Genomic DNA, 27,099 nt, shown 5'->3' with positions numbered 1-27,099 from the left:
GTGGGTTTTAATGCACATTTTTGTTGCAGTGCAATATATACATGTTTTATATGCAGAGCAAGCTGTACGTTTCATAGATTTAAATCTGGACAATAGCTTACCTCACAAATGTTAAATTCTTTACCTCAGAATGTTTATTTTGCTAAATAGTAAACTCCTAATACCTTTATAAAGCTGGGTACACACTACAGAAATTTCGACCAACTTTTTATGCCGAGCAATTTTACATGCGACCGATGTTCCGATCGCTCGGTCCATGGACTGCATACACACTAGCCTTGATTAGGACGATAAAGGGAAGAGCGGACATCCCTTTAGCGACTTTTTACAGCCATGTTGTCGTGAGCAATGATTGTAATTTCGTACTCACTGTTGTGGATCGGTCGGAAGTTTATACACACTACACAGCGTAAACGAGATTGGAACGAAAATATTAAACGGTTCGACCAACCAAATGAGGCGACAATCGTCCATTTGGGCAGACTTTCGACCATCGTGTCACTGCACACACTGACCCGACTTTTGAACGAGCGGTCGTATGTCGGCTGTTTGAGCCGATTATTGGACGAAAACTGTGTAATGTTTACCCAGCTTAAGATTATCGGGAATCAGAGGGGAGACAATTATAGACACGAGTGTTCCCTTATTATCATTAATTACACATCCTTCACAGAGCAGCTGGAAAAAAAAAATGTCTTCTGTTACTGTGATTACAGCCACAACATTTGGGTTATTTTGGTGTTTGATGGCTACTTACTCCTTAGTGCTCCCCATTTGATATTTTCCAGGAAATTTTGAATCTAAGTAGACAGGTTGTAAAGAAAAGCTGAATGAAATAGGTTGTCGAGGAAAGCTGGTTGTTACTGGTTACTTTTCAATAGAAGCTGACTGTAGCAGGCCGTCTAACACATACCTCTGGGAGACTTCTGTGGATTTGTCCTGGAATCCTAGTACAGTAGGTCGTACTCTCACATCTCGTTATGGTGACACTATTTGCATGGAAGTCCTCATACCGCATAATGAAGCCAATTACATTATCATACTCCCCTGCACTGGTCCCTTTTAGATCCCAGAGAAGAGGTCCATAACTTGTCAAGTATGTTGTCTGAGAAATCTGAACGTGGCAGAACATAAAAGAACATACAAGAAAGCCAACAGGTTGTCAGAGAAAAATGGTTGAGCCAGGTTGTTGGAAAAAGCTGATTGAAGCAAGTTCTCAGAGAGAACTGGTTGACGCAGGTTGTCAGATAAAGCTGAATGAGGCTGGTTGTCAGAGAACTCTGAATGAGGCAGGATGTCGAGCAGGTTGTCAGAGAAAAGTGGTTGAGGCTGGTTGTTGGAGACAGCTGATTGAGGCTCGTTCTCAAAGAAAGCTGATTGAGGCAGTTTGTCAGAGAACGCTGGATAAGGCTGGTTGTCAGAGAAAGCTGATTGAGTGTAAGTTGTCAGAGAAAGCTGATCGGGTGCAGGTTGTCAGAGAAAGCTGATTGAGTGCAAGTTGTCAGAGAAAGCTGATTGAATGCAAGTTGTCAGAGGAAGCTGATCAAGTGCAGGTTGTCAGAGAAAGTTGCTTGAGGCTGGTTGTCAGAAAAAGCTGGTCGAGGCACACTGTTAGTAAATGGTGATTGAACCAGGTTGTCAGAGAAATCTGGTTGAGGCTAGTTGTCAGAGAAGGATGGTTGAGGCAGACTGTTGATGAAAGCTGATTGGACAAGACACAGAGCACATAGGACACCTTTGAGATCCTGCCTCAGAGCCTGCTCAAATCCAGTTTTACAGACTTTTATACCTTTTTACACCATAACTGAGAATCTTTCCTAGATGGCGAGGGTCTCATAAAAAGATGCCTGAAAATCTCCTGGTATGGGGGGATATGGGTTCATGGTAGAAAAATAAGCTTGACTCCACTAGAGTTTAAGGGTGTTGGACTAATTTATCCAGGAAAATGGTTGTATTCCCCGTGATCAGCTAATACATTTCCTACCGACTACCAAGGAAATGTAAGTTAGTGTATTCACTCTCTATGTATTTAGATTTGATTCCAGGGTCATACATCCCTGTGTGTCCCCCACACACGTCTGCTCACAACATTCTGGTAACAATGTATTTGATAATATTATAGTAAGTTTTGACAGTACCTGTATATTGTCTGCAAACAATGGTGACAAATAAAAGTCCTGCGTTACAAACCCCTAGCCACATGATTTCCATTGTTGTTGTGTATATTCTGGACGCCTAATCCTCTTTGTTTGCTCAGTTGCATATTGTGTTACCGCTTTCATTTTGCCTTTGCTGGCTGAATGGGAAGCTTAATTCAAACACATGAGATTGAATATCAGCGGAGGAAATTGCAGTCTCCTATCTGTCTGGTGATGACCCGTTTGTGGGTGTTTTTATGAGTTATATGGCTTGTTGACCTTTCCTATGAGATAAATATAGACTACTTGCTCTGCACAGTGTTCTGACAATCCTGCTGGAGGCTACACAGGAGCTCAGCCAGCTAGGCTAGCGTAAGAAGGAAGTAGTGGTTATCAATACTATAGGCTGTATTTAAAGCATACCTGTCCACACAGTGGAGGCAGCCATTTTTTGTACGGAACCAACAGCCTATCAGTTAGCTAAGAGTCATTGACATCACCAAGGCGTGTGGCATCTAGGTGGAAGGTACACCCCAATTGTTCAAATATACCATTGCGAATGCAGGGTGTGAGGGGTTTATGATGAGTCATTGCGCATTGAATCAGGTCATTCAGGCTCCGCCCACTTCAGGACCATGAGATCCAGGAGGGCGGACTACTCTGCGGGAGTACGGGAGAACTCCACGGAATTCGGGAGTCTCACGGGCATTCTGGGAGAATAGGCAAACATGACATTGGGCAAGTTACCCTATTATGGGTAATGGTGCTTCACTTAAATGATAGGCTGCATCTTACTACTGTTCATGTATAGGTAATGGGTTCAATACAAGCAGAGCGGTTATTAAATTAACCCATCTGTACTTTGGATTTTGGAAGCAGCCATCTCTTAGGATGTGTCAAAATAAAGTCCATTTGCAGGGGGGAAAATAAGCCTTTAAAGTGGGCTTTCTCCACCTGTTGAATAACATTTTAAAAAAATGTCTGGCTACACAAGACCTCAACTCGCAAACACAAAATCACGCCTTGCGACAGAAGATCTCGCTTTCGGATGCAGAACTCGGTAAAGGCATCTTCCCACGCCAAGCAAGTAATGATTCCATTGTCCAAATTTCGCCGTCAGAAAATGCAGCATTTTGTACCCCGGCAGATGCACCTTGGCCTGCAAGTTTGTACAAGGGCATTCCTTCCTAAGTATGGAGTCGTCACTTAGTACAAGAATAACATTTCATATTGTGGAGCAAGATTATTGAAATGAGGTGCAGTGGGGGATGAGTAAACCTATTCATAGCACAGTTCTACTTCCATTTTGCAAAAAGACTTGTAGACAGATTCTGAGCTGGGGGAGATTGGCGCTCATCCTGCACTTGTAATAGGATGTGTTTTGCGAGTTTCAATGTACTTTGGTGTAGAAGTGCAGTGCTAATTACAATTTGCCCAATGTAGGGAAAAAAAAATAATTCAAATATGTAATAAAACAGTCCCGATGTCCCATCAGTCTCATGGAAAAGCCTAAACTGAGCAGCTTTTTAGGAGAAAACGCAAATGTTTTATCATCATCATCATCATCATTTATATAGCGCCACTAATTCTGCAGCGCTGTACAGAGAACTCACTGACATCAGTCCCTGCCTTAAAATAGCTTAGTCTAAATTCCCTAACATACACATACACACAGACTAGGGTCAATTTAATAGCAGCCAATTAACCTATTAATACGTGTTTGGATTGTTTATTTAATGAATGTTGTGGTAGTACAAGGATGAACTTAACCTTTAGGGGTATATTTAACAAAAAGCAATTAATGATATAAGAGATTTAAAGTAGATTCTAATAAAATTGAAAAAAACATAAAAAAAATAGAAAAATTAATTAACAATTTTAAATTGAAATAAATTATTTCATTAAATAAAGCATTTTTCCCCCTATCACTGATGTATCCTGAGATGGAGATTGCAATCAGAGGATTTCAGCGGTACAGGTACCACTGTGGTCCTTCTTAAATATGTTTTCTCATGCAGAAGATGGCCGGGATAGGCAAACGCCGATAATACCTGGCAATAACTGTTGCCAGCTTCAGGGCTTGTTTAATTGGTAGAAGCCCTATCTCTGATGAAAACACCCGCTGTCATCGCATTAAAGGCTCTTCTCCCTATGATAAATACACCCCTTTTGTGCTGAGACGTTTTCCAGGACCAGAGAATAGGATGCGCTGGGAGCTCCATCTATTTGCACAAAGATGTTTTGCGGTGTGCGTCCAGTCCCTTTCGTAAACAAGTTCCTCAGACTTTCAGTAAGTTTACATTATAAAGACTTAACATCCACAATCTATTTCATATTTGGTCTATTGCATCTTGCTAGAGAGCTTGGGAAATCCCAGCACTAATCCACAAAGTCTTTAGTCGTGGCAGCTCAGCAATTATTTGTAGGGTACAGGCTGCAGTCATTTCAGCAATTAGTCCCCTGTTCTCCTCTCAGGACAGGGATCCTTTTTCAGTTCTGTTTGGCTAAACATACATTGTTGCATGATAATATTTAATGTATGTGGATGATTGTGTGTAGGTAAAAGGAAGGCAGGACCATAACAAACTGCAAGTGTGGCAGGTTTTTCTCTTGCAAGTTTTAGTATTGGAATTTCAATGAATAATTTAGCCATGGTTCGTGTTTCACAGCGAGGTTAACTTTCAACACTTCACTACCATCATTCTCTGTCAGGTTGTATCTCAGTGAACACATGGGTGGTCTGTCTCCGTATGTAACTCCTGTAGATTCAGTACATTGTAGAACAAGCTGGCAGGGATCTGTGAGAAGTTAAAGATCTGCTAAGATACAAGATTGCCCAGTATGAAGAGAAATCTTGTAACATTCACAAGTGTATAGGTTAAAGTTCCCAGACCATGGGGAATATTTACTAAACTGCGTGTTTAAAAAAAGTGGAGATGTTGCCTATAGCAACCAATCAGATTCTAGCTGTCATTTTGTAGAATGTACTAAATAAATGACAGCTTGAATATGATTGGTTGCTATAGGCAACATCTCCACTTTTTCAAACCCACAGTTTAGTGAATATACACCCATGACTGAATTTGACATACTTGATGTTGTATGCAATCTTGTTATCAAGCTCACTGCAAGTTATCATCCACAGATTGCCCATATTGTTCTCTGATACACTTATTGTGCACGCTGCAATATCACTTCAAGGGTAGACCCAAATCAGTGATGCCTGACAATGATCTTATGGTAATCAATGGAATCATTACTGGCATAGATCCCAATATTGATGTATCTTGGACACATAATAAACGGGCATATCCTATCCAGAGTAGGTGTGGCTTCATAAGAACATGAGTGTGGCTGGATGGATATGGGTGTGGTTTGAGGTATATCCTATCTTATTTTGTAACAGTTTTGTGTATGTTGAAAAATACAATCAGAATAAGACAACTACCGGCCTGTGTGTGTGTGTGGTCCTCTTCCAACCAGTTTTGGCATCAAATTGGATGGATCTAGATTGCATGGGATGAGTACATGCGGTCAGCTAATGACTTCTAGGTAAATGCAGGGGGGAAGGGGCTGGAATCCCTGCATTCAGACCAGAACACTGAATAAATGCTAAATTAAAACCGCTATGTGTCACGAGCCGCGGCGGTACTCACAGCCGCCGCGGCTCGCTTCCTGTCTGCCCCAGCGTCCCGGCCGTCACCATGACGACCGGGACGTAACTTTCCCTTCCAAGGCAACGGCCGGACGCTTGTCATATAGCGCTGCGTCCCGGCGGTGTTGGAAGCCGGGCACATGCGCAAAAGAGGACACAGCCTGTGGGCTAATTAAAGGGGACTAGTTACAGGCATTAGCCTGCATCTGTGTGCACCTATCAGGGACTAGCCCTGATTGGTCTGGTGCTATGTTTCTCATTAGTCTGCAGGGGTGCATGTAAGTTTTGATTGGGCCAACTGTGTATTTAAGGCAATGAGGTCTGCTGCCTCATTGCCGGTTATAGCTTCTGCTTCCCAGTCTGCTGACCTGCTTTGTTCCTGTTCCTATCTATTGAACTTCTGCTGATCTCCCGTGTATAAACCCTGGCTTGTATTTGGACTTCGCTTATGTATCCTGTGACCCTGACCTCTGGCCTGTTTACCATTTCTCCTGTGTGCCTGTGACCCTTGACCCCGGCTTGTTAACTGGAATTGCAACCTGCTGCCGGCCCTTGACCTCTGCGTGGATCTCTCTCCGCTTGCCTGGGTTCTCCCCAGCCGGTACACACTTCACGACCCTCTGCCAGTCTGCAGCCCATTCTGTCCCCACCACCAGGGGCTCCAGTGAACACCTGATTGGCAGAGTAGACTCCGGGTTGTGTTGTGCCGGCTGGAGGGGTTCCTAACATTATAACCGGCCACATACTGAGACGAGGTTGTGATGGATGGAAGCGGATCCACACCGTCTCCAGCGCAAGCCCTAGCAGGCAGTGTTGAGTCCTTGTACCAGATGATCCAGGGATTGGCTGAGCGTTTGTCCGTTCAGGAGGAACTTGCAAAAACCTCGCAATCCACTCCAGATTCCACCTGTGAACCCAAAATGAATTTACCGGACCGGTTCTCCGGAAATAGATCCCTGTTCCGGAATTTCAGGGAGAGCTGCAAGCTCTATTTTCGGTTGAGACCCCGCTCCTCCGGTTCAGAACAGCAAAGAGTCGGGATTATCATTTCCCTTCTACAGGGTGACCCCCAGTCCTGGGCTTTTTCCTTGCCGCAGACCAGTCCTGCCATGCAGTCAGTAGACACTTTCTTCGAGGCATTAGGTCTACTATATGATGACCCGGACCGTATGGCCTCCGCTGAAGCTCATCTACGGGCCTTGAAACAAGGCCGGCGGTCGGCAGAGGAATACTGCGCTGAATTCCGTAGATGGTCACCCGATAGTGGATGGAATGACCCCGCCTTACGTAGTCAGTTTCCTCTAGGCCTGTCGAAACAGATTAAAGACTCTTTGGTGCAATACCCGACTCCTACCTCATTGGGAGGATCTGATGCACCTCGCCATTAAAATTGACAGAAGAATTAAGGAACGCAAGTCTGAGAAGGAGGCATCTTCTCTTCCATCTGCCTTGATTCCTGTTGTCACAGATGACGAGGAGCCTATGCAACTTGGAGCGTATCGTCTCTCCCCTGAGGAGAGAGACAGGAGGCGATCACAAGGCCTATGTCTTTATTGTGGCACTTAGGGCCACTTCTCCCGTTCCTGCCCTAATAAGCCGGGAAAAGAGCATGCCTAGGGAACGAGGGGAAGGTTCACCTAGGTCTGCAAATTGTTTCCTCAAAAAATGCTGTGTTAATCCCTGCAAAACTCACATCTAGTGCCGGTTCGGTGAACCTGTCGGCCTTCATTGACAGTGGAGCTGCAGGCAACTTCCTTGACATCCAGTTCGCCCGCTCTGCTGGGATTCCGCGGATTGAACTCAAATCTGCCATTACGGTATGTGGCTTAGATGGTAGTCCATTGCCAGGCGGCAAGATTACCTGGAGGACCCCGCCACTACAATTAAACATTGGCGCTCTCCACTCGGAATCCATAGTCTTCTTCCTTATCGAATGTCCGTCATTTCCTTTGATTCTGGGCCACCCCTGGCTATCCCGTCATAACCCTGTCATGGATTGGGTAAAAGGAGAAATTGTCCAGTGGAGCTCTTATTGTACACAGTCTTGCTTGACACTAGCTCTGCGTGTGATTCAGCCTATTCCGGAGCAACTTCCTTCACAGTATTATGAGTTCTGGGATGTTTTCTCTAAAAAGGCTGCTGACACTCTACCACCGCACCAGGAATTCGACTGTGCCATCGAACTCATTCCGGGTTCTAAATTACCCAAGGGACGCTTGTACTCTCTCTCCGGTCCAGAGACCAAATCCATGCAGGAATACATTGACGAAAACTTGGAGAAAGGCTTCATCGGGCCATCCAAGTCCCCAGTAGGAGCAGGGTGCTTCTTTGTATCCAAGAAAGACGGTGGACTCAGACCCTGTATCGACTACCGAGGGCTGAATCTCATTACGGTTAAGAACACCTATCCCCTTCCTCTCATCTCCGTACTTTTTGACCAGCTAAGAGGGGCAACTATCTTCACAAAGATTGATCTTCGTGGTGCCTATAACCTCATACGTATAAGAGCAGGTGATGAGTGGAAGACGGCATTCAACACGCTCTCGGGCCACTACGAATATCTGGTCATGCCGTTTGGCCTTAGTAATGCCCCTGCAGTATTCCAGGATTTGATTAATGAGGTGTTACGTGAGTTTCTGGGACACTTCGTTGTTGTCTACTTGGACGACATCCTCGTATATTCAGAATCGTTGTCAGTACACCAGGGTCATGTCAGACAAGTCCTACAGAAATTGCGAGAACACTATCTCTACACTAAACTCGAGAAATGCGAGTTTGAGGTACAGAAGGTATCTGTCACAAATCGGGATCTTAGCCGCACTTACCTCATCCGCCGCTGTCATATCACGGCTACCTGGGTCCCTTCTGGTCATCTGCAGCATTCCCGTTCTCCACACCTTCATTTGTAAACAAACACATACTGTCTGTCCTGCAGCATGGGCGCGGCCATCTTGGATGCAGTCAGGTGATCATTCCAAACCAACCAGATTCAGAAGCTGTGATCACATGAACTGATCAGCCAATAGTTGTTTGGGACATCCTATTTAAACCTGCTGCTGTGATCTGTTCATTGCCAGAACAACACACTTCTCTCCAGAGGATAGTTCTTGGCTCCAGTGTTCCTGACTGCATTACAAGTGCAGTAATTCTGTCTGCACTCCTAAGTGCAGTGTTCCTGACTGCATTACAAGTGCAGTGTTCCTGACTGCATTACAAGTGCAGTGTTCCTGACTGCATTACAAGTGCAGTGTTCCTGTCTACATTTCCAGACTGCTAATTCCCCTGCTATATTCTACAATCAGCACGAACATGAGCAAGAAGTTCATCCAGGCTGCTAAGTTCTGTTTCACTCCTGCTCCAGCTAGTCCCAAGGGTCCCGAATCGGATCAAGAAATTCAGACGACCGTGACAGTTTGTTCTGGCCTAATGGATCCGCTAGGGGAACATACCCCGAGGGAGGACTCTGTCCAAATATTAGCTGAACGCATTGAGAGACAAGAAACTAACCAGGGGCAAATTTTGAGATTGCTGCAGGATGTTTCTACACGTATGGATACCTTGCAGTTATTCCGCAGTCAACCATCCCATACTCCGCCTGAGCCAGTAATACCTGCTTCACTACTTACTTCATCCAGACTCCATCTTCCCACGCCAGCTAAATACAATGGCGATCCGAAGAATTGCCGCGGGTTTCTCAACCAGTGTAGTATACACTTTGAATTACAACCCGGAAATTTCCCCACTGCACGTACCAAAACTGCTTATATTGTTTCGCTACTATCAGGGCAAGCTCTGGCATGGGCATCACCGCTCTGGGAAAAATCTGACCCAATTTTATTTGACATTGATAGCTTCCTGTCTACCTTCCGCAGAATATTCGACGAGCCTGGAAGAACAACGTCAGCCGCTTTAGATATTCTGCGCCTTCGGCAAGGACAGCAGTCTGTGGGCCAATATGCCGTTCAATTTCAAACACTTTCCTCTGAACTATCTTGGAATAACGATGCTCTTGTTGTGGTTTTCTGGCAGGGCCTGTCTGACCACATTAAGGATGTATTAGCGTCTCGGGACTTACCTACAACGCTAGACCAATTGATTACCACCTGCAATCGGGTTGATCTTCGGTTCAGAGAAAGAACTCTAGAAAAGAGGAAGCTGAAACACCCCAAGTTCCACCCTATCCAACGGGTCCGTGTACCGTCTCCTTTCCCTGAAGGACCCATGCAATTAGGCAAAGCACGTCTTTTACCCACCGAGCGAGAACGGCGAGTTAGAGAGAAACTTTGCTTATACTGTGCCAGTTCCGGACATCTGTTACATCATTGTCCTCGTAAGCCGGGTAAATACAACCTCCTAGCTGACAATGAGGAACTGAGCCTAGGAGTGGCTCTTCGCTCCCCACAAGGCAAGGACTGTATTATCCCAGTCACTCTGAAACACGCTCAAGGCTCCCAATACATTTCAGCCCTGCTGGATTCTGGAGCAGCTGGGAATTTCATGTCTGCCAGATTAGCTGCTGAACTAGCCATTCCACTAGAGAAAATTCCAGTGACCATCTTTCTCTCTGCGGTTGACGGTAGCCGTATTCCAGGGGGTACCATTACGCATCAGACTTCTCCAGTGACGCTCCAAATAGGAGTTCTGCATTCCGAGTCTCTTACCTTTTTGGTCATCCCAGAAGCCACTAGCCCTGTGGTTCTCGGGTTTCCATGGCTTCAAACGCATAACCCCCATATTGACTGGTCGACTCCACAAATCCTGGCGTGGGCTCCAACTTGTTTCGGGTCCTGTTTACAAAGTGTTCTTCCACATTGCTCCACCTCTGATAAGGAAGTTTTGCCAGTTCCTTCTGCCTACCAAGAGTTCACAGACGTTTTCAGTAAGCAGGCCGCTGAAACTCTACCACCTCATCGGGATTGGGACTGTCCCATTGATCTTGTTCCGGGTAAAACCCCACCGCGTGGCAGAGTCTACCCTCTTTCTATCCCTGAGACAAAATCTATGTCTGAATATGTAAAAGAGAACTTGGAAAGGGGCTTTATTCGCCCATCCTCTTCACCGGCAGGAGCCGGGTTCTTTTTTGTAAAAAAAAAAGATGGTGGATTACGTCCCTGCATCGATTACCGAGGTCTCAACGACATTACCATCAAGAACCGGTATCCTCTGCCCCTCATCACAGAGTTATTTGACAGAGTCAAAGGTGCGCAAATATTTACGAAGTTGGATCTCCGCGGGGCCTACAATTTGATCCGTATCAGGCGTGGCGATGAATGGAAAACCGCCTTTAACACCAGGGATGGGCACTACGAATATCTTGTCATGCCATTCGGTCTGAGCAATGCCCCAGCGGTTTTTCAGAATTTCATAAACGAAATCTTTCGGGACTTACTGTACCATACTATTGTGGTATATTTGGACGATATCCTCGTTTTCTCCTCTGATATCCAGTCCCATCGCAGACATGTTAAAGAGGTCCTCAGCCGTCTCAGAAGGAATAAACTGTATTGCAAGCTTGAAAAATGCACCTTCGAAGTTGAATCCATTCCATTCTTGGGGTATATCATCTCGGGCACCGGTCTCCGTATGGACCCAGAGAAGGTGCAAGCTATTCTTAACTGGCCTCAACCATCTACACTAAAGGCAGTACAGCGATTTCTGGGATTTGCTAACTACTATCGAAAATTTATTCGTGGCTACTCTACTGTAGTAGCACCACTCACCGCCCTCACCAAAAAAGGAGCTAATCCTGCCAAGTGGTCTGAAGAAGCCCAATCTGCTTTTCAACTTCTGAAACAAGCATTTATTTCTGCTCCCATACTGAGGCAACCAGATTTAACCTGTCCATTCTACTTGGAAGTTGATGCCTCATCTGTCGGAGTAGGGGCAGTTCTCTTCCAAAAACCAGCTGATGAGCAATGGCATCCCTGCGGGTTCTTCTCCCGAAAATTTTTACCAGCTGAACGAAATTATGCCATAGGGGACAAAGAGCTGCTTGCCATCAAATTGGCGCTTGAAGAGTGGAGACATTTACTTGAGGGAGCTCGTTATCCTGTCACAATATACACGGATCACAAGAATCTGCTCTACCTTAAAACTGCACAGTGCATGAATCCACGTCAGGCCCGATGGGCACTATTCTTTTCTCGATTTGATATCCATGTCACCTTCCGTCCCGGTTCCAAAAATCGCAAGGCCGATGCTCTGTCACGTTCTATGGTAAAAGAAGAAGATTCCATCATTGTGGATCCACGGCCTATTATCAGCCCACTCAGCATCGCAGTCAGTAGACCCGACAATACACCTCCCCAGGGGAAAACTTTTGTTCCTGAGAATCTGCGGAAAAAATTGCTCCAATGGGCACATTGTTCCAGATTTGCCGGTCATGCTGGCATCCGCAAAACTCAATCTTTCATATTGAGAAGCTACTGGTGGCCTACGCTTCATCAGGATGTTCAGCAATTTGTTTCCGCATGTGGCAGCTGTGCCCAACATAAAAGTTCAAGACAATCTTCAGCTGGTCAACTTTTGCCTCTGCCTATTCCCACCAAACCCTGGACCCATATTTCTATGGACTTTGTTTCCGATTTGCCCAATTCTAATAATTTCAATACCATCTGGGTCATCGTTGACCGATTCTCTAAAATGGCGCATTTTGTTCCTCTCCGTGGACTCCCATCAGCACCTATCCTGGCTCAGCAATTTATAAAGGAGATCTTCCGTTTGCATGGGTGTCCTGAAGAAATCGTCTCAGATAGAGGAGTTCAGTTTGTGGCGAAATTCTGGAGATCCTTGTGCCAAGCACTACAGATCAAACTAAACTTCTCTTCGGCCTATCATCCCCAATCCAACGGGCAAACGGAAAGAGTTAATCAAGACCTAGAAACATTTCTCCGTTTGTACATATCCTCTTCTCAAGACGACTGGGTAGATCTGCTTCCTTGGGCAGAATTTGCTCATAATAATCATTATCACGAATCCTCTGCTTCCACTCCATTTCATACGGTCTATGGCCTACACCCCAGGGTACCCTTGTTTACTCCACTTCCTACAGCCTCAGTACCTGCCTCTGAAGTTTTCCTAAAGAATTTTTCAGGCCACTGGCGCCAGGTACGGGAATCTCTACTTAAAGCGTCCCAACGCTACAAAATTCAGGCCGACAAAAAGCGACGAGCCATTCCAAGCTTGAAACCCGGAGACAGAGTCTGGCTGTCTACTCGCAATCTACGCCTCAGAGTTCCATCTATGAAATTCGCTCCTCGCTTTATTGGACCGTTTAACATCTCCCGAGTCATCAATCCAGTGTCCTACAAATTACATCTACCATCTTACCTCAGGGTACCCAACACCTTCCATATCTCTCTCTTGAAACCACTGGTGCTAAATCGGTTTTATACACCCAAACTGGTTTCTCCTGAAGTGCAGACTGAACATGGTGACGAATATGAAATTAAAGAGATCTTGGACTCTCGGTTTCGACATAAAACCTTACAATATCTAGTCGACTGGAAAGGCTATGGTCCAGAAGAGAGGGCCTGGATCAAAGCTTCTGATGTTCACGCTCCATCTCTCATCAAAAAATTTCACCGCAAGTTTCCAACTAAGCCCCAATCTAAGTGTCCAGTGGCCACTCGTAAGGGAGGGGGTACTGTCACAAATCGGGATCTTAGCCGCACTTACCTCATCCGCCGCTGTCATATCACGGCTACCTGGGTCCCTTCTGGTCATCTGCAGCATTCCCGTTCTCCACACCTTCATTTGTAAACAAACACATACTGTCTGTCCTGCAGCATGGGCGCGGCCATCTTGGATGCAGTCAGGTGATCATTCCAAACCAACCAGATTCAGAAGCTGTGATCACATGAACTGATCAGCTAATAGTTGTTTGGGACATCCTATTTAAACCTGCTGCTGTGATCTGTTCATTGCCAGAACAACACACTTCTCTCCAGAGGATAGTTCTTGGCTCCAGTGTTCCTGACTGCATTACAAGTGCAGTAATTCTGTCTGCACTCCTAAGTGCAGTGTTCCTGACTGCATTACAAGTGCAGTGTTCCTGACTGCATTACAAGTGCAGTGTTCCTGACTGCATTACAAGTGCAGTGTTCCTGTCTACATTTCCAGACTGCTAATTCCCCTGCTATATTCTACAATCAGCACGAACATGAGCAAGAAGTTCATCCAGGCTGCTAAGTTCTGTTTCACTCCTGCTCCAGCTAGTCCCAAGGGTCCCGAATCGGATCAAGAAATTCAGACGACCGTGACAGTATCCTTCCTAGGGTATATAATCTCTCAGAAGGTTTCTCCATGGACCCAACCAAGGTCCAAGCAATCCTGGACTGGGTACAGCCGAATAACCTCAAGGCGGTCCAGAGATTCCTGGGATTTGCCAATTATTACAGGAGATTTATTGGTGGCTTTGCTGATATCGTGGCCCCTATCGTCACCTTGACTCGCAAGGGAAGCGATCCAGCTAATTGGTCTCTACAAGCAATAATGGCATTTGAAACCCTGAAGAAAGCCTTCGTGTCTGCTCAGGTCCTTAGACACCCGGATCCTAAGGTATTGTTTATTCTTGAAGTTGATGCCTCTGACGTCGGTGCTGGGGCCATCTTGTCACAAAAAGATCCCCATACTCACCGCTTACATCCATGTGCCTATTTTTCCCGTCAGTTCTCTTCAGCGGAAACCAACTATGATGTTGGAAATCGAGAGCTGTTAGCAATTAAATGGGCCTTTGAGGAATGGCGACATTGGTTGGAAGGCGCTGCACACCAGATCTCCGTTATAACGGATCATAAGAATCTGCAGTATATACAGTCGGCCAAACGACTGAACCCTCGACAGGCTCGTTGGTCGCTGTTCTTCACCCGTTTTAATTTTATAATCACCTATCGTCCAGGTTCTAAAAATGTCTGGGCAGACGCCCTGTCCAGAAGTTTCCTGGCACACCATGCTCCGGTTACTAGTCCAGAGCCTATTGTTCCTGTGTCTATGATCCATGCCGGGTTAACCCAAGACCTGAGCTGTACCTTACAACGGTTCCAGAGATTGGCTCCTGATAATACTCCGGTAGGATGCTTGTTTGTCCCAGTTCATCTAAGGAAGGCAGTCCTTGCTGAAGCACACAATAGTCAGACTGCTGGACATCCTGGAGTCTTCAAAACATTGGGAATCCTTTCTCGTACTGTATGGTGGCCGTCTTTGTCTGCTGACGTCAAGAGTCACGTCCTGTCTTGTGAAGTTTGTGCCAGGAACAAAGTTCCCAGGACTCGGCCGGTAGGTCAGTTGGTTCCGTTGGCCGCTCCTGCAAAACCTTGGACACATTTGTCCATGGACTTTATAGTTGATCTGCCACCCTCTGCGGGACACAATACCATTTGGGTCGTGGTAGACCGGTTCAGCAAAATGTCACATTTCATTCCGTTAACCAGGCTTCCTACTGCTCGAGATTTGGCCGTGTTATTCATTCAACACATTTTCCGTCTCCATGGACTCCCTACTGACATTGTTTCCGATCGAGGTTCTCAGTTCATAGCGCAGTTCTGGAGATCCTTCTGTACCCTCTCCTTGGGATCAAGATCAGTTTGTCATCCGCATACCACCCTCAGTCAAATGGTCAAACTGAAAGGTTTAACCAGTCCTCAGAGAAGTTTTTACGATGCTACACATCGGAGTTCCATGACAACTGGTCCTCCTTGTTGCCCTGGGCGGAATTTGCCTGTAACAAGTCCTGTCAGTCATCTACCAAAACTTCTCTGTTTTTTTTGCAATTATGGTTTTCACCCCAGATCTAACTCTTGGTATTCACTCAAGTCCCTTGGTATCCAGGAGATCCGCTCCACTGCCAGGGATCTCAGAGTTATCTGGAGGAAAGTACACTCATCATTGAGACAAACCTCACTTGTTGCAAAAAAAAATTCGGACCGACACCGTACCACCTGCTCCCTTAAGGTGGGCCAGAAAGTGTGGTTGTCTACAAAAAATATCAGGCTCAGACAGCCTTGCAAGAAGTTGGGTCCTAAATTCATCGGGCCATTTCCCATCATCAAGCAGGTGAACCCCGTCGCATTTACGTTAAGAATTCCGGGCTCGTTGAGAATTCCCAATACATTTCATTGTTCTCTATTGAAGCCAGTACTTTATCCAACTCAAGCCCAGTCTTCAAGCAAGCCACAGAGATACGTTGTTTAGAAGATCCTGGATCCTAAAAAAGTGCAAGGGCAGGTGCACTTCTTAGTGCAGTGGAGGAATCGTGGGTTAGAAGAACGATCTTGGATGCCACGGAGACAACACAGCTCCTAAACGGTTGAAGGAATTCTTCAAAAAATTTCCAAGGAAACCTGGATGTCGGGGTTCCTTAACCCCTCCTCAATTGGAGGGTACTGTCACGAGCCGCGGCGGTACTCACAGCCACCGCGGCACGCTTCCTGTCTGCCCCAGCGTCCTGGCCGTCACCATGACGACCGGGACGTCACTTCCCCTTCCTACCCGGCCGGTGCCAAGGCAACGGCCGGACGCTTGTCATATAGCGCTGCGTCCCGGCGGTGTTGGAAGCCGGGCGCATGCGCAAAAGAGTACACAGCCTGTGGGCTAATTAAAGGGGACTAGTTACGGGCATTAGCCTGCATCTGTGTGCACCTATCAGGGACTAGCCCTGATTGGTCTGGTGCTATGTTTCTCATTAGTCTGCAGGGGTGCATGTAAGTTTTGATTGGGCCAACTGTGTATTTAAGGCAATGAGGTCTGCTGCCTCATTGCCGGTTATAGCTTCTGCTTCCCAGTCTGCTGACCTGCTTTGTTCCTGTTCCTATCTAATGAACTTCTGCTGATCTCCCGTGTATGACCCCTGGCTTGGATTTGGACTTCGCTTGTGTATCCTGTGACCCTGACCTCTGGCCTGTTTACCATTTCTCCTGTCTGCCTGTGACCCTTGACCCCGGCTTGTTAACTGGAATTGCAACCTGCTGCCGGCCCTTGACCTCTGCGTGGATCTCTCTCCGCTTGCCTGGGTTCTCCCCAGCCGGTACACACTTCACGACCCTCTGCCAGTCTGCAGCCCATTCTGTCCCCACCACCGGGGGCTCCAGTGAACACCTGATTGGCAGAGTAGACTCCGGGTTGTGTTGTGCCGGCTGGAGGGGTTCCTAACATTATGCTGCTATTCCTATCAGTAATAAGGCCTATCTAGTATTTGTAGAGTGTATGTAGCTGCATAAAATATAAATATTATGGGATAAGGCCTATGAAAACCCTGCGCTAGTCCGAGTCTGCAGACACTGGCAACTATCATCCCATCAGCTCACTGGATCCTTCATCTACCCCAATTGATTTATCAATATTGCTGGACCTGTGGGGACCAATTCTCTCTTAAAATTAACAAACTGGACGTCCATCAGCAGCTTAAATCTGATGTGCAAAGCTGAGATTTTTTTTTGCAATTTGAAATCTTCTATATCATTATTATACTTTACATCAATATCAAATTGATTGCTGCCAGGGTGCCAGTCATAAACTCTCTACCTGAAAGCTTTTTATATAATTTCTGAGCATTCTGACTGAGAGGATATCTATATGTACAGTAGTTCTATTGGTTTTACTATTTTACTGAAACTACAGAGTTGATTTATCAAAGCTTCTAAAAAGTAAAAAGTGGAGGTGTTGCCCAAAGCAACCAATCAGATTCTAGCTGTAATTTCCTATAATGTACTAGATAAATAATATCTAGAATCTGATTGGCTGCTCGGGGCAACACCTCCACTTTTCCTTTTTTAGCTTTTCCTTTTTTAGAAGTTTTGATATTCCTACCTCCTAGGGCTCATTTTCTAATATTGGAGTTAGCTGTAAAACACACGAACCAATCAGAGCAGAGGATTTTTTTTTTAACTCTTTAGTGCAAGGTAGGCAATGAAAACAAGGGCCAGATGCCTCTTAATCTTGAATTAACTTGTATTTTAAGTTTAGTGAACCTGTAAGTCTTCGACTTGTGAATGTAGTCAGTCGGTCTCACCCCACTAACGCTCAGTGGAGCAGTCAGAGATATAAGAGGTGTAGATTTTGCAGATGTTCAGTCCTGACATACAGAACCGTCTCCCTTCCTGTGCTGCCATTTTATGCCAGACAATGGAAAGGGTAGCAGATAGAATAAACATGGAAAATAAATGTACAACATTAGGGAGGACTTTCTCTATGCCTTCAGTGACTCTACAACTTTGGGTCTATTGTCTGGGGCACCTCCCTGAGGTGTTATCAATGTTATGGAGTGAAATAAGCTGAACATTGAAGACAGATGTACAAAAATAATCATTACCACTCCCTGGAGTGAGTATGATGTGGATACATATCAATGCCCAGCACGTGTTCTTATACAGAGATCTGTGCTGCTTGCCTACAACATACTGAGTGCAGAGGCCTTAAATAAGCTGTAGTATACCTCAAATACCTGATCTGTCTACAACCCCTCAATGCCCTACAGTCCTTCCATGGACTACATCACCTCCATGGACAACAGTCCCTCCATGGACTACATTACCTACATGGACTACAGTCCCTCCATGGACTACATCACCTTCATGGACTACAGTCCCTCCATGGACTACATCACCTCCATGGACTACAGTCCCTCCATGGACTACAGTCCGTCCATGGACTACAACATCTCCATGCTCTAAAATCCCATCATGCACTACAACCCCTACAACCCACTGCCACTGTATAGGTCATTGGTACGACCTCATCTAGAATACTGTGGTCAGTTCTGAGGCCATATCTCCAGAAGGATATAAATACATTACAGACTGTACAAAGAAGGACAACTAAAATGGTGCATGGTCTACAGCACAAAACTTAACCACAAAGCCTAAAAGATCTTAATATGTATAGTATAGAGCAGAGCAGAGAATGGAGGACATGATAGAAACTTTCAAATATATGAAAGGTTTCAATAAGGTACAGGAGGGAAACATTCTTCAAAGGAAGAGAAGTATTAGAACACGAGGACATGCACTGACACTGGGGGGACGTAGGTTCAGAGGAAATCTGAGGAAAAACTACTTCACAGAAAGGGTAGTGGGTTAGTGGAGTGTTACGAGCCGCGGCGGTGCCCAGCCGCCGCGACTCCCCTGTCTCCGTCCCGGCCATCGCTATGGCGACCGGGACGTCACTTCCAGGGGCTCGTCAGACGTTGCCATGGCAACGGTAAGAAGCTCTCTCGTCCAGCGCCGCGTCCCGGCATTACAGAGCAGCCGGGCGCGTGCGCAACGGCGGGGCAAGCCTGAAGGCTAATTAGAACAGCTTGTGGGCAATTAGAGAGCTAGGCTCTCATTGGTCTGCTTCAGTATTTAGGGCAATGAGGCCTGCTGCCTCATTGCCGGTTATAGCGTTCTGTCCTCAGTTCTGCTGCCTGCTTGTGCTATCTATTTTGGTTCCTGCTACCTTGGATTTGACTACCCGTGTTTTGACCCCTGCTTGTTATTGGACCTGTGACCCTTCTCTTCTGACCTTGACCTTTTGCCTGGAATTCGGATTTTGCTTCTCTGCCTGTGAGTTTGACCCTTCGCTTGCCCTTGGATATTGCATCTGTGCCTGTAACCTTTTGATCTAGGATTCTTCTTATACTACTGTCCACCAATCACTCCACTCCTGGGAACTCCTTTAAGTCAGTATACGTTTCTCGACCCTCGGTCGGCCCGCAGCCCAGTCTGTCCCCACCACTAGGGGCTCCAGCGAACACCTGGCCTTCTGAGTAGTTCCCGAGTTTCACTGTACTGACTTGGGAGTTCCTAACATTATAACCGGCCAAGGAAGATTGATATCATACGGCCATGGACGGAGAAGAATCAAATCTGTCCCCAGCCCAGATTCTGGCCAACCAGATACAGGCGGTTTCCCAAGTGGTGCAGACCTTATCCCAGCGTCTGGCAGTCCAAGAAGGGGTTTCCAGAGACCGGCAGCTCCAGCAAGTTCCTGCTGGTGACGCACCGGAGCCTAAGATGAATTTGCCTGACCGATTCTCTGGAAGCAGGCCAGCCTTCCGTAATTTCAAAGAGAGCTGCAAATTGTACTTCCGTCTGAAACCACGTTCCTCTGGTTCCGAACAGCAGAGGGTAGGGATCATCATCTCATTACTCCAGGGCGACCCGCAGTCTTGGGCCTTCTCCTTGCCTTCCACAAGTCCAGCCTTACAGTCTGTGGATGCCTTCTTTCAAGCTCTGGGGTTATTGTACGATGACCCGGACAGGGTAGCCTCAGCTGAGGCTCATCTCCGTACGCTAAGGCAAGGACGTCGCTCAGCGGAAGAGTATTGTGCGGAATTTCAGCGATGGTCCACTGATAGCGCCTGGAACGACCCAGCATTGCGAAGCCAATTTCGCTTAGGACTTACTGAGCAGATTAAGGATTCCTTAGTTCAGTATCCGATGTCCGACATGCTGGAGAACCTGATACAACTTGTCATAAAAATTGATCGTCGGATCAGAGAGATAAAGGCTGAACGGGAGTCCGCTGCTCCGATGGACGTTTTCACAAGCTCTGATAACACCTTGCCCGATTCCTCTGAACCTATGCAATTGGGCGCTTATCGCTTGCCCCCGGAGGAACGCTCCAGAAGACGATCACTAGGTTTGTGTATGTATTGTGGTCAACCAGGCCACTTAGTCCGTTCATGTCCCAGCAAGCCGGGAAACTCCAAAGCCTAAGTGCAGGTGAAGAGGTGCGCTTGGGTCTTCAGATTACCTCTTCAGACAATTCCTTATTAGTCCCTGGACGTCTAACTTTCCGTGAGAGATCCATGGACCTGAAAGCTTTTCTTGACAGTGGTGCGGCTGGTAATTTTCTGGATATGCATTTGGCTCAGACACTTGATATTCCACATATCAGGTTAGGATCAAGCATCACCACGTGTGGTTTGGATGGTAACCCCTTGCCTGGGGGAAGGATTCTCGCCAGGACTCCAATGGTTCGGTTGTCTGTAGGAGTCCTCCATACGGAGGAACTCTCCTTTTATCTCATCTCTTGTCCCTCTGCTCCTTTGATATTGGGGTATCCATGGCTTCGCAGTCATAACCCCCTTATTGATTGGAAAACAGGGGAGATTGTCCGTTGGAGTCCCGGGTGCTCTACGTCCTGCTTGACCTTGCCTCTTAGAATTGTACAGCCTAGTCCAAAATTGTTGTCGGTACCCTATCAGGACTTCAGTGATGTCTTTTGCAAGAAGAAAGCTGATTCACTTCCACCACACCGGGAATACGACTGCGCCACTGAATTGGTACCCGGTTCTAAGTTGCCCAAAGGGCGTTTATATTCACTATCCCTTCCTGAAACTCAGGCCATGGAATTATACGTAAAAGAAAACCTGGAGAAAGGGTTCATCCGCCCTTCTAAGTCCCCGGTTGGCGCAGGTTGTTTTTTCGTTTCTAAAAAAGATGGCAGCCTGAGGCCTTGCATCGATTTCCGTGGACTAAATAGTATCACGATTAAGAATATGTATCCGTTACCCTTAATCTCTGTTCTGTTTGATCAATTAAAAACAGCTACTGTATTCTCCAAAATTGACCTCCGAGGGGCCTACAATCTTATCCGAATCAGGAAGGGGGATGAGTGGAAAACTGCCTTTAATACCCACTCGGGACATTACGAATATCTCGTAATGCCTTTCGGTTTGTGTAACGCTCCAGCAGTCTTTCAGGATCTGATTAACGATGTATTACATGAGTTCTTGGGAAAAACTGTGGTTGTTTATTTGGATGACATCTTGATTTATTCTGAATCCCTATCTCAGCATCGTCAGCACGTCCACCAGGTTTTACTGAGATTGCGTGAACATCATCTGTACGCAAAACGGGAGAAATGCGAATTCGAGGTGTCCACAGTGGCATTCCTGGGTTATATCATCTCCTCATCAGGATTCGCTATGGATCCCGCCAAGGTGCAGGCAATTCAGGATTGGGTCCTACCTACTAACTTGAAGGCGATCCAAAGATTCCTTGGCTTCGCCAATTACTACCGTAGGTTTATTGGCTCATTCTCCTCGTTAGTGGCTCCTATCACTGCCCTCACTCGAAAAGGAGCAAACCCAGCGGAGTGGTCCGCAGAAGCACTGGCGAGTTTTTCAGCTCTCAAAGCTGCATTAATTTCCGCTCCAGTCCTTAGACACCCTGACCCAGGACTTCCGTTTATTGTGGAGGTGGATGCTTCGGATGTCGGTGCTGGTGCCATCCTCTCTCAGAAAGACTCACAGAGTAAAAAACTACATCCTTGTGCATTTTTCTTGAGAAAATTTCTGCCAGCGGAATGTAATTATGACGTCGGAAATCGTAAACTATTGGCTGTTAAGTTGGCATTGGAGGAATGGCGACATTGGTTGGAGGGGGCTGCACACACCATTATCATCTTCACAGACCATAAAAACCTCCAATATATTCAGACTGCAAAAACTCTGAATCCCAGGCAGGCTCGCTGGGCCCTATTGTTCACCAGATTTAGGTTCATCATCACATTTCGTCCAGGTGCAAAAAATATTAAGGCTGATTCTTTGTCCCGAAGTTTTTTGGCTCAGCATCCTCAAACTCCTGACTCGCAGTCTATTATTCCTTCCACTTTAATTCATCTCGGACTCACCCAGGATCTGGGAGCCACTATCCAACACTTCCAGAAAATTGCTCCCGTTCAGACACCTCTCAACAAGTTATTTGTTCCGGTTCATCTAAGGAGACCTGTCCTCATAGAGGGTCACAACAACCGCTCTGCTGGTCATCCGGGAATTCGTAGGACTATTGAAATCCTTTCTCGCTGGCTTTGGTGGCCCACTTTATCGGATGATGTGGAGACTTACGTTCGTGCCTGTCCTGAGTGTGCTAGAAACAAATCTGCTAGGAACCGTCCTGCTGGTCTATTGCTACCCTTGCCTGCTCCAAGCAGACCTTGGTCCCATCTTTCGATGGATTTTATTGTTGACCTTCCAGTATCTACAGGCCATAACACCATTTGGGTAGTCGTGGACCGATTCAGTAAGATGGCACATTTTATATCCTTACCCAAATTACCGGATGCCAGGACTTTGGCTACCTTATTCCTGACCCATATCTTTCGTCTCCATGGTCTTCCTGAAGACATCGTCTCGGACAGAGGATCTCAGTTTATTGCACGATTCTGGAGATCTTTTTGTAAGTCCATTGGGATCACTATCAGTTTGTCCTCAGCATATCACCCGCAGTCGAATGGACAGACAGAAAGAACCAACCAGTCCTTGGAACAGTTTTTACGCATCTATGTTTCAAAATTTCATGATAACTGGTCCTCTCTCTTGCCCTGGGCGGAATTCGCTTACAACAATTCCTGCCATTCCACAATACACACATCTCCGTTCTTCTGCAACCTTGGATTTCACCCGAAGTCTAACTCTTTCTCTACTGCTGTTCCCAGTGGGGATTCTGGAACACCTGCTTTTACGGCTAGGTTGAGATCTGTCTGGAAAAAGGTGCACTCTGCCCTGGGTCAAGCCTCGCTAAAATCCAAGGCTTTCGCTGATCGCCATCGTGTGCCATGTTCTCTGAAGGTGGGAGATTGAGTTTGGTTGTCCACACGGAACATCAGGTTACGGCAACCTTGCAAGAAACTGGGGCCCCGATACATTGGACCATTTTCAATCGAGAAAAAGATAAATCCAGTGGCGTTCACGCTGAGACTACCACCTTCCTTAAAAATACCCTCAACATTCCATTGTTCTCTTCTAAAGAAAGCTGCGGCTCCCAGCAAATTCAGTCAGCCTTCCTCTAACAGGCCCAGGCCTTTGATTGTGAACGGAGACCAGGAATACATCGTCGAAAGGATCCTCGACTCTAGGATGGATCAAGGCCAAGTTCAGTTCCTGGTCCACTGGAAGGGTTACGGCCCAGAAGAGAGATGTTGGATACCACAGAAGCGTCTCCATGCTGAAAGGCTCATTAAAGAGTTTTTTAATAAGTTTCCCACGAAACCTGGATGTCGGGGTTCCTTGACCCCTCCTCAAGGGGGGGGGGGGTACTGTTACGAGCCGCGGCGGTGCCCAGCCACCGCGACTCCCCTGTCTCTGTCCCGGCCGTCGCTATGGCGACCGGGACATCACTTCCGGGGGCTCGTCAGACGTTGCCATGGCAACGGTAAGAAGCTCTCTCGTCCAGCGCCGCGTCCCGGCATTACAGAGCAGCCGGGCGCGTGCGCAACAGCGGGGTAAAGCCTGAAGGCTAATTAGAACAGCTTGTGGGCAATTAGAGAGCTAGGCTCTCATTGGTCTGCTTCAGTATTTAGGGCAATGAGGCCTGCTGCCTCATTGCCGGTTATAGCGTTCTGTCCTCAGTTCTCCTGCCTGCTTGTGCTATCCATTTTGGTTCCTGCTACCTTGGATTTGACTACCCGTGTTTTGACCCCTGCTTATTATTGGACCTGTGACCCTTCTCTTCTGACCTTGACCTTTTGCCTGGAATTCGGATTTTGCTTCTCTGCCTGTGAGTTTGACCCTTCGCTTGCCCTTGGATATTGCATCTGTGCCTATGACCTTTTGATCTAGGATTCTTCTTATACTACTGTCCACCAATCACTCCACTCCTGGGAACTCCTTTAAGTCAGTATACGTTTCTTGACCCTCGGTCGGCCCGCAGCCCAGTCTGTCCCCATCACTAGGGGCTCCAGCGAACACCTGGCCTTCTGAGTAGTTCCCGAGTTTCAATGTACTGACTTGGGAGTTCCTAACATGGAGTAGCCTCCCATCAGAGGTGGTAGAGGCTAATACAGTACAGCAATTTAGACATGCTTGGAAGAGACATTAGGATATCCTTACAAAGAAATAGGTTTTGAGGTTATCATAGGTTAATAAATGGGCAGACTAGATGGGCCAAGTTGTTCTTATCTGCAGTCAAATTCTATATTTCTAACCCCTCCACGCACTATAACTCCTCTAAACACTACAACCCCTCCATGGACTGCAATCCCTCCATCATGACTTGTTTACTAAACTTGACTATATAGACTATAATTTTTTCATGTAAATCCTTCATTAAATATCAAGTTATAAAGCCCAGAGAGCAAATACAGTGAGAAGTGAATTCGATATACAGAATAAATTGTACTGAGTAGAGCACAACGTAAAATTAGGGATATTTCTAGGGACAAATCTTTAAAACCTGGGAACACAATTGAATGTTAGGGGCAGTTAACAAGTATGTGCATGGCAAAACCATGTATGCATAAAGAGATCATAGTGACAATGCTGTAATAAAATCTTTATTACAGTGTATTTTGAGGTTTGTAACGGCCTCTTGTTTCTTTCAGGCTGGAAGTGATGGGGAGAGCATAGGAAACTGCCCTTTCTCTCAGCGACTCTTCATGATCCTATGGCTGAAAGGAGTTGTCTTCAATGTAACCACAGTTGACCTGAAGAGGTAAGGATCAGCCTGATGTGTTTCTAACTAAACAATCCCACACGGCAGGTGCAGGTTAATAAGTGAGTAATAAATAGCAGATGACAGGAGTCGGCCGCTTATCAGTGTTTATTGTCCCAAGTGTCCTTTTTGGGGCCCTGGCACACTGTGCTTAGAGGACAGAAAGGAAAACACATTATACAAAATGAAACATTACAGTTCAATCGTCTCTGTCTAATTTCTGTATAACCCTCTATTGACCTTGGTCCATGTATCCAGCCTTATGTAGCTCAATTTCTGAGTCTGAACTCATGGAGCTCAGTGTATGAGTCTGAACCTATGTAGCTCTGTGTATGAATCTAGTCTTATGGAGCTCAGTGTATGAGTCTAGTCTTATGCAGCTCACTGTATGAGTCTAGTTTTATGGAGCTCAGTGTAAGAGTCTAGTCTTATGGAGCTCAGTGTATGAGTCTAGTCTTATGGAGCTCAGTGTATGAGTCTAGTCTTATGGGGCTCAGTGTATGAGTCTAGTCTTATGGAGCTCAGTGTATGAGTCTAGTCTTATGGAGCTCAGTGTATGAGTCTAGTCTTATGGAGCTCAGTGTATGAGTCTAGTCTTATGGGGCTCAGTGTATGAGTCTAGTCTTATGGAGCTCATTGTATGAGTCTAGTCTTATGGATCTCAGTATATGAATCTAGTCTTATGAAGCTCAGTGTATGAGTCTAGTCTTATGGAGCTCAGTGTATGAGTCTAGTCTTATGCAGCTCACTGTATGAGTCTAGTTTTATGGAGCTCAGTGTAAGAGTCTAGTCTTATGGAGCTCAGTGTATGAGTCTAGTCTTATGGAGCTCAGTGTATGAGTCTAGTCTTATGGAGCTCACTGTATGAGTCTAGTCTTATGGGGCTCAGTGTATGAGTCTAGTCTTATGGAGCTCAGTGTATGAGTCTAGTCTTATGGGGCTCAGTGTATGAGTCTAGTCTTATGGAGCTCATTGTATGAGTCTAGTCTTATGGATCTCAGTATATGAATCTAGTCTTATGAAGCTCAGTGTATGAGTCTAGTCTTATGGAGCTCAGTGTATGAGTCTAGTCTTATGGAGTTCAGTGTATGAGTCTAGTCTTATGGGGCTCTGTGTATGAATCTAGTCTTATGGAGCTCAGTGTATGAGTCTAGTCTTATGGAGCTCAGTGTATGAGTCTAGTCTTATGGAGCTCAGTGTATGAGTCTAGTCTTATGGGGCTCAGTGTATGAGTCTAGTCTTATGGAGCTCAGTGTATGAGTCTAGTCTTATGGAGCTCAGTGTATGAGTCTAGTCTTATGGAGCTCAGTGTATGAGTCTGAACTTATGTAGCTCTGTGTATGAGTCTAGTCTTATGGGGCTCTGTGTATGAGTCTAGTCTTATGGATCTCAGTATATGAGTCTAGTCTTATGAAGCTCAGTGTATGAGTCTAGTCTTATGGAGCTCAGTGTATGAGTCTAGTCTTATGGAGCTCAGTGTATGAGTCTAGTCTTATGGAGCTCAGTGTATGAGTCTGAACTTATGGAGCTCAGTGTATGAGTCTGAACTTATGTAGCTCTGTGTATGAGTCTAGTCTTATGGGGCTCTGTGTATGAATCTAGTCTTATGGAGCTCAGTGTATGAGTCTAGTCTTATGGGGCTCTGTGTATGAATCTAGTCTTATGGAGCTCAGTGTGTGAGTCTAGTCTTATGGAGCTCAGTGTATGAGTCTGAACTTATGTAGCTCTGTGTATGAGTCTGAACTTATGGAGCTCTGTGTATGAGTCTGAACTTATGGAGCTCAGTGTATGAGTCTAGTCTTATGGGGCTCTGTGTATGAATCTAGTCTTATGGGGCTCAGTGTATGAGTCTAGTCTTATGGAGATCAGTGTATGAGTCTAGTCTTATGGAGCT

The 27,099-nt window shown here is 46.1% G+C and overlaps 1 protein-coding gene across 1 annotated transcript in view; it reads left to right on the top strand.

The window, feature by feature from the left end:
• CLIC5 (chloride intracellular channel 5) overlaps positions 1-27,099 on the top strand; it is an 85,155-nt gene that overhangs the window by 28,697 nt on the left and 29,359 nt on the right. Inside the window, exon 2 of the mRNA XM_075201313.1 lies at positions 25,096-25,205. Within this exon, the coding sequence (XP_075057414.1) occupies positions 25,096-25,205 (110 nt within the window). The remainder of the gene's footprint in view (positions 1-25,095; positions 25,206-27,099) is intronic.

The sequence above is a fragment of the Mixophyes fleayi genome, chromosome 3 (genome assembly GCF_038048845.1).
Source record: "Mixophyes fleayi isolate aMixFle1 chromosome 3, aMixFle1.hap1, whole genome shotgun sequence".
NCBI lineage: Eukaryota > Metazoa > Chordata > Amphibia > Anura > Limnodynastidae > Mixophyes > Mixophyes fleayi.
This window is presented reverse-complemented; position numbering and strand designations above follow the sequence as displayed.